Raw genomic sequence first — 16,127 nt, forward strand, 5'->3', positions numbered from 1 at the left:
GTTATTCTACATCGGTCAACGTACAAGCCGTTAATGTTTCATTGTCTGAAACGCCACCTGTACCAAGGTATTCTACATCGGTCAACGTACAAGCCGTTTATGTTTCATTGTCTGAAACGCCACCTGTACCAAGTTATTCTACATCGGTCAACGTACAAGCCGTTTATGTTTCATTGTCTGAAACGCCACCTGTACCAAGTTATTCTACATCGGTCAACGTACAAGCCGTTTATGTTTCATTGTCTGAAACGCCACCTGTACCAAGTTATTCTACATCGGTCAACGTACAAGCCGTTTATGTTTCATTGTCTGAAACGCCCCCCTGTACCAAGTTATTCTACATCGGTCAACGTACAAGCCGTTTATGTTTCATTGTCTGAAACGCCACCTGTACCAAGGTATTCTTCCTCCGTCGACACGAAAGCCGTTTATGTTTCACTGTTACAAAGCCTCCCATATCAGCTTATTCTTTTTCGGTCAAAACGTAAGCCGTTAATGTTTCAATGTTTCATTGTTTGAAACACCACCGGTACCAAGTTATTCTCTTCGGTCAACACGCAAGTTGTTTATGTTTAATTGTTTGAAACGCCAACCATACCAAGTTAGTCTCTTCGGTCAACATGCAAGTTGTTCATGTTCAACTGTTTGAAACGCCACCCATACCAAGTTATTCTCTTCGGTCAACACGCAAGTTGTTTATGTTTAATTGTTTGAAACGCCATCCATACCACGTTATTCTTCCTCGGTCAGCAAGTAAGTCGTTTATGTCCGTTTATGCCACCTGTATAAGCTTTTCTGTAGGATATTTAACGTCATCTATACCACGTCCACTGATCAAATTATCAGTATAATTTCTCACTATTTCACATGGCTCCTACACCAAGTTATTTGAACATTACTCAAACGATGAATGTAGCAACGCTTACATGCATGTGATGGTTATGCTGTTTTGGACCATGCCATTGGAAACAAGTGCAAGCTTTCGCTAAAGGAACTGGGAGTTTGATTGACAGAATGAACTGAAACCGATTATGTTTCCTCTTCTTTAATTTGGTTGTCTGTGATGTCAATATAACACACTGTCTCAATCCACTGTGAAAGAATTAAATTAAAGTGGACAAACGCTTTTTAAAACAATGCATCCATGAACATTGTTCTGTGAATTTTCTATCTACTGAATTAATTTGCAAATGCTGTCTGGATGCAAATGCTAAAAGGGAAATGCTATTCACCATGTTTTCAGAGAGGGTAATCGTGTTTACTTGAAAAACATGTTCTCGTCGGTCAACAAATGATGTGGAAACAGGTTGTAATTGTGTTGTCTCTGATCTTTCACCCTCTTCCGTATGTAAATGTTGAAATGGCAGGCGACGTGTAAATGCTGTCAGGTGTCACTATGACTGACAACATCCTGCTATTTACTCAGTTTAACACAAATATTTGGTTTCGGTCAAAGCTGTTAGCATGACTTGAAATCAGATTGTTGACACGTAGGTAAACTGCTATCTTTGGAGTTTCAGAAAAACACATCATTGTGATATTTACTTGATACTGGATACATCAAAGCTTGAACATGTTACAATATTACTAGAAGAGTTGACAAATGACGAGAGGAATGGAAGATTCAGTTATATATCTTTAATGCTGACAATGGCCTCGCTTAGTTAAATATCCCAGGAGCTCTCCTCTACCTACCAGTCTCCATCGCCATTATCTAGGCTAATGTGCCATCCACTCGGATACGACGACCGATGTCTATTGTAAGTGCATCAGTACAAAATCACAGAGACATTGCGATCCATGTTCACCATATATGTTACTCTACCAGCCTACAAAGATACTATAATTATACTGTCACGCCGAGGGCCCGGGTTCAATTCCCCACACGGGTACATTGTGTGAAGCCCATTTTCTGGTGTCCCCCGCCGTGATATTCCTGGAATGTTACTAAAAGCGACGTAAATCCATACTCACTCTCTCGCTACTATATACGATATACACTATCATATTCATCCATAGCTACTATTTGCTGTGAATTAATACAGATACAGAAACCCAAAGAAATTTCGTGGACTTCCTGTTCAGGTTTAAAATCATCTTGAAGATAATTTCAGCTGTGTCGTGGCGCACTTACCGTAAGAAGATAACAGACTCTTAGACGTTAAATACTTTAATTTGAAACCCCAAGGACTCGTGTCGTAAAAAAACTAAGACCCTCTGGAAGTATGTGGGATTCAAACCTACTAGGTTTCATGGCACGCCCAACACAGGTTTCTGACACGCCTCAAGGTTTCATTTATGGACAGAAAGTGCAACACCTTGCTTTCTAATTTCTGAAGGGCCGACGACACGTAATTTAACATTGTGAATGCATAACTGATGAATAAAAGTTCAGTTTCCGAAGACTATCCATGGGACTTTGAATGAACGTATCCCTTTCCTGTTCTGTTATATCCCGTTACATATTAAAGTAAGACTCATCTTGACTTCTAAATGGCTTCATCTAAATTCTGGTGAAAGATTTGTGTTTGACGGGATGCAATTTTAGCATCTGCAACAAGAGCGAAAACGTGAGTTTCATCTGAACTTCTCTGGCTAACGATCCCAGTGTCACAACTAATAACGTTGACCGGCCTGTAATTGCACTGGTCGTCATTTTATCATTATATCTTCATTATCTCTTAAAAGTCACGTCCTTTACAGCCATGGACAATTGATAAGTAATAGCTCCGGCGATGACTGGACCCTCAGTTTATAGAAAGTTTCGAAAATCAGTTGAAAGAGATTCATTGAAGTTTAGAAACTACGGTGATAAGGATCATGTGCGAAAAATAAAACAGTCAATTAAAACGCTTCAAATTAAAATAAAACTGCTAAATTGACCCTAGAAAAAATGTCATATGAAGATCCGACTGAATATCTTCATCAACCCATGTTTGTCGTACGGGGTTAACACAAATCATCGTATCCCATTCGCGTAGAACCATACTCGTGAAGTCGACCATTGTGTTATCACGTGACTTGATATTTACATGCCGCCATGTAACTGGAACATTGCCGAGTAGTGAAAGCGTTTGTCGTCACGCTGAAAACCCCGGTTCGATTCCCCAAGGGGAAACATTTTATGAATCCCATGTCTGGTGTCCACAGTCATGATTGCTTTAATATTGCTAAACGAAACGAAACAGTAAATACTCACACACTCACAGTACTCAAAGTACCATAATCTTGAATGCTATGTTAGCTCCTTTTTGCTACCTCACTATCTCATGTTATGGTCCTGGGACTTATATCTGTCTGTAAATCTGTCAAGTGTATTCTTAATATTACATTGCTATTATAATAATGTACGTCAGATATGGGCAAACGTTATGGATGAACGTCTTTATTCATGTGAAACGACGTCTCGACACAGATTCTTGTATCGTTTTCAAGCAACACGAAACGTCGCTTCCCCTGAATAAAGACGCTCATCCATTGTGTTTGCCCGTATCTGATTCACCGACTTCTAAACGTGCCACTCAAAGAAATTATATAATACATCAATGACGTCAATACATGTACATCTGTATAATGAAGCAACTTCCATATAGTATCAAATCAGAATAGATAGTTACTTCAAAGACACTGATTACTTCACTACAAGAAAACCGTCGAGGATCTTAATGTATAAATGTACGTCCGCCGTGATGTAGGTTAATTAAAACCAGCATCGATTTCGCTATATATGCACATCCCAGTTTGCAACAGACATGCTTGTACATTTAATAAACAGTGGTGTAATTACCTTTCATGTGAGGTTACAGTGTCGACACCAGGCGTGCGTGTAGTATCACGTGACTCAGTGTCGTGGTCAGCATGAAGTTTATGTTTAGAAAACCTTAAAGTGACACGTCTTAACATTAAAAATATACCACACCGTTCAATTTGTCGTAAAACTCATCTCACACACTACCAGCCCAATATGTATACTCTTGTAAAAAATATACCATCACATATCAGATACACTCGCAGATGAATCACGAAGACCGATAAGGTTCATAAACATCGTACTGTCATGGAATTCATGTATATAGCCACATAACAGTTGTATATTTTCCCTACGGAACAGATTATTAACACACTCGCATCGAAATTAACACCTTCGACAAGTAACGTTAACATTCAGTACGAATGACAAGCAGGTTAGCATGTTTCGTTATGACCCTGCGACGAAACCACCCTAGCACGAGCAGGATTTGTATATTTCAGCACAAATCGAATTATGGGTCCGTAATATCGCTAAAATTATACTGGTATATTCCGAACAGGGATTATTCAAAAGAGGGCCAGTCTATCTCTATTTATATCACATGATTGATTTGGTGTCGACTCAATTCTTTATTCCGTTAGAGTAGGCCAAATGCTTAAACCTACGTTCTTGTATGTACAATGTCAAGTGTTATAATCCTGATGTTGACATCAAATTTGGTTCTCAGGGATGACATTCCATAGTAAATATACACTGCGTGATTCATTATTAGGGTGTAATCGTCGGTCGACATACATGTGAATATCCGATTCTTAGGTCGCGTGTCTCAGCAAGCAGTTGCTTCTAGGGGCGTCACGATAAAGGTGCCTCACTATACGATCTGTACCTCGACACTGTTACGATGCGATGCGACGCGACGCGACGCGATACGATACAATATTTTGCGCATAACGAACAGTCATTGCCTTGATGGTAAACTGTGTGATGTTACAACCACAGTTTACTGAAAACCTGTCAACAGCTAATCCACTTCACTTCTGTTATAGGTAGAGATTATAAGAGAAAGGACAACTGTCCGTCAGGGAAGTACCCATCTCTCAGTTTCAACAAGGCACGTTTGCTGTTTTGTGTAAATAACACAAGAGACAAATGTGTTGAGACTCGAAATAGTAGTCGACATATGAAGAAAAAAGAAAGAAATCGAGATAAAATCACATGTATCGTCCAAACCTTGCCGACGATGTGCTGGTGCAGCGGTGAATCGTGACATTCCTAGTTGATCTTGATCCCAACCCCAGTACCTTGACATAGACCTACCACAGTTGGAGGAGTAAGTTTTCTTAGAACCATGGTACCAGGATGCTAAGGATGCATTGGGTGTTGCTTAACGCACTCAGCAATATTACATCTACGGCCTGTATATAATCGAATCTAGACCAGACAATCCAGTGATCAACAGTAAGAGCATCGACCTACGCACCTGGGATACGATGACATATGTCAAGCAAGTCACCTAGCCTGACCATCCGATCCAGTTGCGACATGCATGAACTTCAGGAGACAGTTCTAGACTGAATCGCACGGGTCCAATAGACACTGACGTCTAACTAACACGTTCCCGTTTCTAGTGATATTTCTATAACATGGAGAAAATGGTCAAAGTTTCATCAACATTTTATGGCATTACTGGAAAATGGAAACAAGTCTAGACTAGTCACCACATTCCACTATGTTAAACCTGTCAGGGGTCTCACAGATTACACGTGTGCCGCATATACTTTCGTATCATACTGATCATCCATTGTACACATTTATTTTCGATGCTTCGGGTAATATGATATAATCTCATGTTCACAATAACAACAATGCGATTATCAGCGTTAGCTGGAAAAGGTATATCATACGGATGACATTCACAAACATGTGGTGGCTTTCTAATATATTGTACACACGTTTATTCATTCATGTTCTGTGTGTTGTGGTGTGTCTTGGATGTGTGCATTGGTATATACCTCTTGCCAAGCGCACTGATTCCCCAAACACTCGCATTTTAACATCACCGTGTTTAAACATATAATGGATGTACATTGTGTCCTGATGTATAGTCAAGCTACCATTGCCCCCGTCCCTCATAATTATAACTCCCAGTCTTTAACATAGATTTATTGTCGTAGCACTAGGATCTCTTTGAGGAACAGGGACCATGGCTAGGATTATCACACAGACACGTTTCTTAGCGATGCACATACTTCAAATTGCCTCATAAAATGCGAAGAGTAAATTTCCTTTAAAGTGAAAAAAGCACAAGTTGGTTATTTTGTCTTTCTCTTGTTAGTGAATTAAAAACGCTATATCTCCAACAATTGTTGCATGTTGTCGTTATGACTATTCTTCAACGCTGGCTTATTTCTTACAGGTCGGTCATATTGCAATGCAACGTTTGATGGGTGGGGCTGTTGGAACCATACTCTTGCCGGGGAGACAGCCTTTATTACCTGCCCTGCCTTCATTACATTTAACCCAAATGGTGAGTAGCTTCATCACCTTTAACCCAAAGGGTGAGTAGCTTCATCACATTTAACCCAAAGGGTGAGTAGCCTTCATCACATTTAACCCAAATGGTGAGTAGCCTGCATCATCTTTAAGCCAAAGGGTGAGTAGCCTGCATCATCTTTAACTGAAAGGGTGAGGAAACTGGATCCCCAATATCCAAAAGGGTGTGTGGCCTGTATCACCTTTAAGTCAAAGGGTGAGCAGCCTGCGTCATTTTTAACCCAAAAGGTGAGTAGCCTGTATCACCTGCAACACCTATAAAGAAAAGGATGAATCACCTGTAACCCAAAATGATTAGTGACCGTTCTCACCTTTAATCCAAAAAATGAGAAACTTCATCATCTTTAAACCAACTGGTTTATAGGCTTTGCCACCAGTAATCTAAATATATAGTTAACCCAGCTGTGTCCCGTCTGGGGACTTCGGCAGAAACGGCACTCACGTGGGAAATAAAAGTCTTCATCGTAGTTAGTGAACGCTTTAACCACTAGGCTCTCCAACGTACAAAGACAAAACTTATCCACATGCTATCTCAGACATATTCGAATGGTGTTATTAACCACATCATTAAACAGCTTCGCATAAATGGACCAGAAGAGGGGAGATAACATAAATTACACAACTTTCACAGCACTCGTGTGTTCGCTTATTCACGAAAACTTTTAGATGTTTATATGTTTTATATTACATCAAACACGACGCATAAAGGAGCGATAGGAAAACTATTCCAGCTGCCCAAAAACACAAATTATGTGCCGATTCTGATCTTAAGTAGTTGCTACTCTCTGAAGCCTTTGCTTTCAGACCAAATCATAGCCTTGATTATGGAGGGCATGTTAAAATGATGTCGTCACGTCGCCATAAAAAACGGAGACCTTATATTAGTTGATTCCATTCTTATTCGTTTCATCATGAGAAAACCCAAATAAAAACTCTTTTTGCGTTGATGCTATTCTAAATTGACTGTATATTAAATATTGGAAGACTACGTAAGATACATAGTTTTACATATCTGAGGCTGTTCTACCGCGAATCCAAAGACCCTTTTCAATAAAATGCAGCCACTGCATTATCAGAGAGTAGCTCTTCTGTGCCATTTACGAGAAATCTTTCTTAACATTACGAATTAAATTATGGTTCGCAAATGTCTAAGCTGAAAGGGTTTTCAGCATTTCTATTAGCTTGTGTTTATTTACGAAACTTGTCGTTTATCGTAACTTTACGAAGAATCAACGCGCATGCTGCAATTTGATTGTCTGATTGGTTAAAAGCGTTCTCATCTGGGAATCGACGTCCGAAAATCTTGAAGAGTTTCCTCTGCGTGTGAATACCTTTCTTGTCAACCATATCAGAGTGTGAGCCACAGTGGGTGACGACAATGCCGCATTTCTATGAACCAATACTCAGAAGAAAAATCTTAAGTTGACTTAAATTGACATCTCTGCTAAAAGAATCACATATCAACGTCAATGGTATCATTACGACAAACATTTACCTGCTGTTTTGGGATTTGTTCACGTTGCTGGAACATTTGGACTCTAGATTTTCCATAAAATCTGGAATACAAGTTCTTGTTTCTTGATCTGTTTCAGCGACTGCCTTCAGGGAATGCGGGGATGACGGTACATGGAAGGATCATCCGTTGTCTGGTAGACCTTGGAGCAACTACACAGCATGCAGGCAGAGATCCACCAAACAGGTTAGAGGCAACTTCCTCTGGCTCGAACCACAGAGATTCATTTCCACATAGCACATGTCCAATTTTATGTTTGCAGTATCAATACATGTAGAGATAAGGGTAGTTTAATTATGTAAGTGAGTATGATTTTACGCCGTATTTGGCAAATTTCAACGGCTTCCCACATCATGCCACTGTCGGTATTTGACCCTTTGCCTACCCCACCGTACCTTTTACCTAACTAAAATGACTTAAAATCAACAGTACCTTGTGGCAATTCAGCGAATGTGACGTATTGCCTGTTTGATGTCAATATATAGGACGTCATTTAAACTGTGACGTCATGACATGTCTGATATGTTGCGGTAAAATTGTCAATAAAATTTTCCTCACATTTATTCTCAAATGGCAAGCGTTCGTGCATTCTTTCGACTGTTATGGCGACATGAATTCGAATTACGCACTAAAGGATAACTAAAGGGTCTTTGTTACTCATTATGATTGTGGGACTTTATAAGTCGAGTGTTACTCTAAGAATCGATGTTCACTGTGCTGATCACTGAATTGCCTGGTCGAACATTTGCAGGCCATCGCTCTATGGCTGGAATATTGCGACAGCGTGACATACCCCTTGCTATTTTTACTGACCCGTCAAAAGTGACATCTGACTCAAGGTTTTGTGATTACAACACTGTGATGTCACTATTACATCTTCTTCCTACTACTCACAAACCTGTCCTATTCGTATTGAGAAAAACATTTGACGCAGTAGGGTCAACGAGCCTGACTAGCAATGCGTGATTCAGCAATCCATGATAGGATGAAGATGCGTGATTCAGCAATCCATGATAGGATGAAGATGCGTGATTCAGCAATCCATGATAGGATGAAGATGCGTGATTCAGCAATCCATGATAGGATGAAGATGCGTGATTCAGCAATCCATGATAGGATGAAGATGCGTGATTCAGCAATCCATGATAGGATGAAGATGCGTGATTCAGCAATCCATGATACGATGAAGATGCGTGATTCAGCAATCCATGATACGATGAAGATGCGTGATTGAACAATCCATTTTCCTGCAAGCGGCAACTGACGATATCGGATGGTCAGACAAACTGCCATGGTTGATGCATTTCATTGTATCTCAATTGCGAAGATCGGTGCTCATGCTGTTGACCATCCGATTGTCTGATCCAGACTCGAATATTTACAGGCCACCGCCACATAGCTGGAATATTGGTGAATGCGGCGTTAAACAACAAACAAACAGACAAACAAACAAAAAGCAAACACATAGCTCGACAAACTGTAACTCGCTAGGCACACCACACCACACTCGATTTTAGATCATTTTTTAAATATATTTTAAACATAATATTAGTCAAGGGCTTTATATTCATACAGAAAAAAGACAATATTAATGCCATGATCTTAATTATTCATACAGGTGTAATTTAATCCTGCTCATCTGGAATAATAACACTAACTGAAATGCCGCGATGCTACACCGAAAGCAGATAGTAAAGCGAAACTAAACAAACCATTCTTATGCAAGTATAACACCTTTGTGTTTGGCAGCAGAATAAAATAACAAATGCTTGAATAGAAAACACATATTTATTATACACTGTGGCAAATAATGTAAACACCATTTGATAATGAATGCAACTCTGACGTACTTTAAATTGGAGATTGAATATCCTGTGTTAATCCTGGTCAACACTTTTCCAAAAATGCTTTCACTGTTTCTATGAGAATAATCCTATCTGAAGAGCTATCAAATGTTTCACGCAAATGTAGGTCACCATCTTTCAACAGCAGTGTCATATCATGAATTTATGGAAGGACATTTCATTGATTAAGTAATCCTCGTGTCGGATATCGTATCACCATTGGCGATAATTCACGTCCCCCGCGCCCAGTAATGAGTCTTGATCGAGAGCGATTTGCGTATGATACCAACTGGTACAATGGTGACGTGTTTTTCACCGTTACTCTCCTAATTGTTTTCTTTAGTAGTGCGTTTTACTCGTAATACCCTTCAGGTCAGAAGCATCCCTGGGGACTTAGTATGACTTAGTGGTCTAGGTTTTGTCAATTATGGTAAAAACGTAGATCATACAGTTACAGTCCCTCCCGCGGACGTGCACGCACTGTAATGGTTAGTTTGCCAGAACCAAAGGTCTGAAGGAGCTTGTATTTCTTTCTGGCAATGCACGTTGTGGGCATCTTCCTTCATGACGATGATTTTACACTTTCCTTCAAACCGAGTGGGTGTTCCTGAAACTTGCCTATCATCAAAATGGAATTCAGTTAACGAACGTTATAACGAAATCAAAAATGTATGTGTGTAATAGATTTTAATTCATTGTGAAAATCTTCAACAATACTCTTCTCAGACAACACAATGAGTGATATGAACTATTGTTATATATGATATCCAAAATGGATGAAGATTGAAAGTCGTTTTCTTCGTGGGCTAAAAGTAGTAAAACTTCGAAACATGAAGACTTCATGCAGAAATATTATTAGGTAGTCTAGAAGTTTCGTGCTACATAAATCTGCCATATTATGTTTTTCAGAAAGTATATTGAACGGTGGTAAAATATGCTGGCTGTCAGTGTTGCACTACTGTGACGTTCAGATGTAATCTGAATGTAATGTATGAGGCGTATAAAAAGTAAGAGCGTCATTGAACAAAGCGTTACTGTGCCAAAAATACGGCATAATGAAGATGTATATTTCCTAGGCACCGTAAATCATCATTTAAACTGAACTGTGGTCATTCATGAAGAAGTTACGAAAAAAAAGATACCTCATGCCTAAGAATCATTGCAAAGAATCAGTGGCATTACATGGTCATAAACGACGCCCTCGTCCAATCGCATTAAACAACTCACAGTAATTGATAGTAAAGTATTTCTCTACAGTGAGATTAAGTTATTGTCTGTTTCATCATCATCATCATCATCATCATCATCATCATCATCATCATCATCATCGTCATCGTCGTCGTCGTCGTCTTCGTAATCATCACCAACGTCGTCCTCGTTGTAATCATCAGCGTCGTCGTCGTCGTTGTCATTATCATCATCATCATCATCATCATCATCCTCATCATCATCGTCTTCGTAATCATCACCAACGTCGTCCTCGTAATCATCAGCGTCGTCGTCGTTGTCATCATCATCATCATCATCATCATCATCATCATCATCATCATCATCATCATCGTTTTCGTAATCATCACCAACGTCGTCCTCGTTGTAATCATCAGCGTCGTCGTCGTTGTCATCATCATCATCATCATCATCATCATCATCATCATCATCATCATCATCATCATCGTTTTCGTAATCATCACCAACGTCGTCCTCGTTGTAATCATCAGCGTCGTCGTCGTTGTCATCATCATCATCATCATCATCATCATCACTCTCATATATATAGGCAAATCATATATGCATTAGAAAATGTGTAAAGGCGTCTGTCTGTCTGCCTGTATGATTATCCCAGTAAAATATGTCGGTGGCATATACACGTATAACTGGACTGAAATCTTTAGACTTTTAATACCTATGTTTTATTCCACCTTCACTCTCATTCCGCATGCATAATAAATAAGACGAACTCCAGCCTTCAATTTTGTTTTGCTTAAGGATATTACTGACAGACATCAAATTGATCCGTGTTAGGCGAAAACCAAACTCGAATTTCAACAAGACTCCTTCTTTCCACACAGAACGATGTCTTGGAGACAGAATCGTGCCAGCTTCCTGCTTTTATGTTTAAACGTAAACCATCAGCTCCGAATTTGATCAATACGTTACGGAATTGGAAGACAGAGAAAGAGAGAAAATGTTTATTAAAGTGCCATGTTCTTTTACAACGGGATACTGTACAAAAATGCATACATTAACTATAAAAAATACCATCCGGCCTTATGGCCTGTGAGACTCTAACATCAGAAAATATCACTTCAGTACAATGGAGTAAGACAATATAATCACACACAGTTTACAACTGCATGATTATGCATGCATACTCGGACGCAATCATACTCCCATTCACGTGTACATGCAGTCAGGCAAACACACACATTAGCGATCATGCACTCACATACGCAGTCACAATATACGATAACACAACCATTATGTTAACGCTCAATGACGACCTAGCACAAATATGCACACCTATACATACCATAACATACTCACGCGCATTTACACATTACACACACACACACACGCACACACACACACTCACAAACACTTTGTGTATGAGTGTGTTTGTAGGTAGTGGCCTGACATTGTCATGTAGTGCGATAGGCGGCGTTGAGAATGCCATCCATGGAGGGAGAGTGCATACTACATAAATATTCCTCGCATTCAAAAAGACTCGTGTCTTTTTCAAGAGTAGATATGCAATTTGGAAAAATAAAACACACACTAAACAACATTACCTTAAGAACATCGCTCGTTCGGTATTTACATGAGTTTTGCATCAATGCTTACATTCCTTACGTTTGAATTTTCAACCAATATTGAGAAAGGGCAGTGCTCAAAACAGAGATCACCCACACCAACTTCATTGCATGACATTCAAGCCCACGTATGCCCACTAGCATATTTAAGGAAGTAAAGAGCAGCGATAATTCACATGGACGGTTATGATAATATGTGAGAAAAGATATTTGAAATTTTAGTTAAAGCGTGGGTGCACAATCTTTTTCTTCACAAAGTAACACTTGAACCTTTTTGACCTTCTGTGGGCACGAGAAAGCTGGGCGTATTAGCATGATCAAAGACATATTTTTGACAGTTTCAAATGTAGGCGTGAAAAAATGATGCCTTTTCACGCCTCTGCAATATATATTTTTCCGTTTTAAGGACAATTAGCGTGGTTATTGGTTAGCCCTTGTTAGCGGTCTTAAAGCTATTCGTGACGATTTTGAAAAAGAGAGAAATGAATAGTCATCTAATGGGTGGATGGAGGGATGGATGGATGAATGGATGGACGTCGTAGTACAGCTATGTGAATACGTTTCGACCATGTCCAAGATGTCGAACACGATGACACTCACCTCATCAAGCCTGATAAGGACCTTTATAGACGCAAGTTAATGTTAATGAATGGCACCTACGACTAACGTATCGGTGCAATCATTGTAACAGTCAGTTTGGAAAAAAAAACACTCGCATGTAATAATGGACATTCATAAGCTCCTGTATTCACGCACATGCTCCAAGCTTGAAATTCATCATTACCCCTATTACCCCAAGTTGACGATTGAAGGTTATTGAAAGTTACACGATTTATCTCAGCAGCTACTTATCACGGATTATTGTGCAGCAAATTTAACGATACTGTACGGCAGTTCCAATGTAACACGATAAACTCTAGGATTTGCACCATCAACTTCTGGTGAGATTTCATTGCTATGACAATTTGCCGCTCAGCGAAATAGAAACTAGCAAATAAACTTTAAAACGTACATGCTGACATTGAGAAACATGCGCATATTCAAGTACTATTGTAATGCCAACTCCCTAAAGACTCAGACATTTGAAAAACGTCTCAAAGTAGCCTAGATCCCCCTCGTCGCCTTCTCCGGATGACCGGAAATCCTGTGAAGTGTTTGGTGCTATATCTTAAGGTGTTTCAAGAGGCAATTAGAACTTGTGCACTTTATGTTTTCAGCTGCTCCAACTTGACTCATCAGACGACGATCGCCGTTTCATCTATATCTTCATCGGTGGATTTGCTTTTTCCATCGTGATGCTTTTCATCTCTTTGATTATCTTCTTCTCATTCAGGTAAGTGAAACAATGTTGATCATTTGAAAGTGTTGCATGTCGGTGTCTGTCGTTCGCCGATTAGGACGCTTCTGAAGTTGTCCTCAGCGACACATGCTCGTCGTAACGGGATCGGGTGGTCAGGATACAGGTCATCGTATCAAAACTGCGTAGGTCGATGTTCATGATGTTGATTACTGGAGTGTCGTTCAGCCCGTAGCAGCTGGAATAATGCTGAGTGCACTTACGGTTAGAACAAAGGAAGACTTGACAAGCATTACTTGACGAGGCTGTATAATCACTGAATGCCCAGCAGATGATGTAATTGTATATGATGAGTACAAAAACATCATGTTTTTTTGTAGACATGGTAGTTTTTATGGCAAAGGGATAAGGGTTAGAACTGTCATCGGCAACCCTTGCTTGTCGTAAGAAGCGACCAAGATGATCGGGTGGTCAGGCTTGCTGACTTGGTTGACACATGCCATCGGTTCCCATTTGCACAGATCGATTCTCATGCTTTTGTTCACTCGATTGTCTGGTCCAGACTCAGTTATTTGCAAGCCGCCTCCCGATACCGGAATATTGGTGAGTGCGACTATTTCACCATGTTTCTGCGAAGTCTCGCAGACTTGGTTGACACACGTCATCGTATCCCGATTGCTTAGAACGATGTTCAGAATATTGATTACTGGATTGTCTGAGTGCGGGGTTAAACCAACCAACCAACATTGCTTCTCTACTGACTGATCTTGAACCACAAAATTTAAATATCTGCAGTCGTCTATATACACAAGGACGAACAGAAACAACAACCAGCATTTCATGACTGTAGCCTCACATACCCCAATCTGGCAACACATCTATGCTTGGCTACAGCAATGAAATACCACATGGATTCTATATTGACTGTTCAAGACCATATGAACTTGTGACTTGATTATCTACAGTAGGATAGATACACAAGGGCGAACAGAAACAAAAATCAGTATTAAACAGACCCCACCTTTCTATATATCCATGATTGACTAGTATATATCCATGATTGACTACAAAAATGAACTTTGACATCTACTCTGGGGTAACATATTCGATGCACCAAGAATCAATCATCCGTTGTTATTCCAAAAAGGATGTGGCGACATGAAAGAAGGTTCTGTCAGCAGAATGTACCCAGTGTATCAGATTATATCAGAACAGCGCCAAATGATTTGGACGTTCCTGTTTTTGAATGACTGCATTTACAGCTTTACTTTGGTCTGTGCAAGATAAAGGGATAGCTGCATTCTCGGCACTGAACATGGCAAAGATCCATCGGGTCAGTGATGATAGAATCGACAAAGCCACTTTCGTAACAAATCTCTGCTTTAAGCAGAGTCGGTTGCACAAATCGGTAAACATCATGCCATCGGCTCATTGATGATGGAATCGACAAGGCTGTTTTCGTAACAAATCTCCGCTTTTGAGCAGAGTCGGTTGTACAATTCGGAATATATCTAGGGTGTGTGTCTGGTTAAGGCCGCCGTGTTACGATCTTCAGAAGATCGAGGACAGGACAATCCAGTGATCGACACTGTGATATATGATAACTGATCACGAGGTTATGAATCACTATCAAATAGTGGTGGTCCTAGAAGTGATATCGAAAGTGTATGTACAGGTGCTCCCTTTGCCAGACATTGATAGCCGTCCTCAAAATTTATTTCCATCAAATCTTATGATAAGATATATGCCAGGTCATCTATTTAGGTGTAACACATGAAAAATAGTAAATCACCCAGCATATTTCCTGCCTTGCTATCATCTAATTTATAAATAAAAATATATTACTTGATAGAGCTAATAAATCTGATATTTTTCTTAAAAAGATAACGGCAATGACAAAGAGAATAAGTGGATTAAACAACGCCCCTAAGCGTTCCGCTAATAGTGGTTCCCATCTTATGAAGTGAAATAATTCGTCCACGATTACTATAACGTCGGAAGAGTAATAATCAAGAAATAGGCCTCAGGGGATGGAACGGAAATATAACTCTTGTGGAATTTATTTGTTTTGAAATTGATTATGACATGTGCGTTATCGACATGAAATCTGCACGTTTTATCTCTTCTATTTGCATGGACAGAGTGATATAAATATGAGATGCAACGACAGGCTTGAAATTGAAGAGATCTAATTTGGCTTCTAAAGTGCCCCTAAGTACGGACAGATATGCATATCAGCCCCAGGTTGATTTCGAAAATCCTTTCCGAGGGATGGCTTTCATTTTGGTGGTAAACACTTGTTCTTGAAGTTAATGCGGAAATATTGATGGGATGGATAAATCACTCTTCCGTTCAGCAG

At 39.7% G+C, this 16,127-nt stretch overlaps 1 protein-coding gene across 2 annotated transcripts in view; it reads left to right on the forward strand.

Annotated features, from left to right (window-relative positions):
- Window positions 1-16,127, forward strand: part of LOC137255889 (calcitonin gene-related peptide type 1 receptor-like) — a 98,703-nt gene that overhangs the window by 33,672 nt on the left and 48,904 nt on the right. For both annotated transcript variants that reach the window (XM_067793470.1, XM_067793471.1), the window contains exons 2-4: window positions 6,168-6,278; window positions 7,897-8,003; window positions 13,689-13,804. In XM_067793470.1, coding sequence (XP_067649571.1) covers window positions 6,168-6,278; window positions 7,897-8,003; window positions 13,689-13,804 — 334 coding nt within the window. The remainder of the gene's footprint in view (window positions 1-6,167; window positions 6,279-7,896; window positions 8,004-13,688; window positions 13,805-16,127) is intronic.

Source organism: Haliotis asinina, chromosome 11 (assembly GCF_037392515.1).
Source record: "Haliotis asinina isolate JCU_RB_2024 chromosome 11, JCU_Hal_asi_v2, whole genome shotgun sequence".
Lineage (NCBI taxonomy): Eukaryota > Metazoa > Mollusca > Gastropoda > Lepetellida > Haliotidae > Haliotis > Haliotis asinina.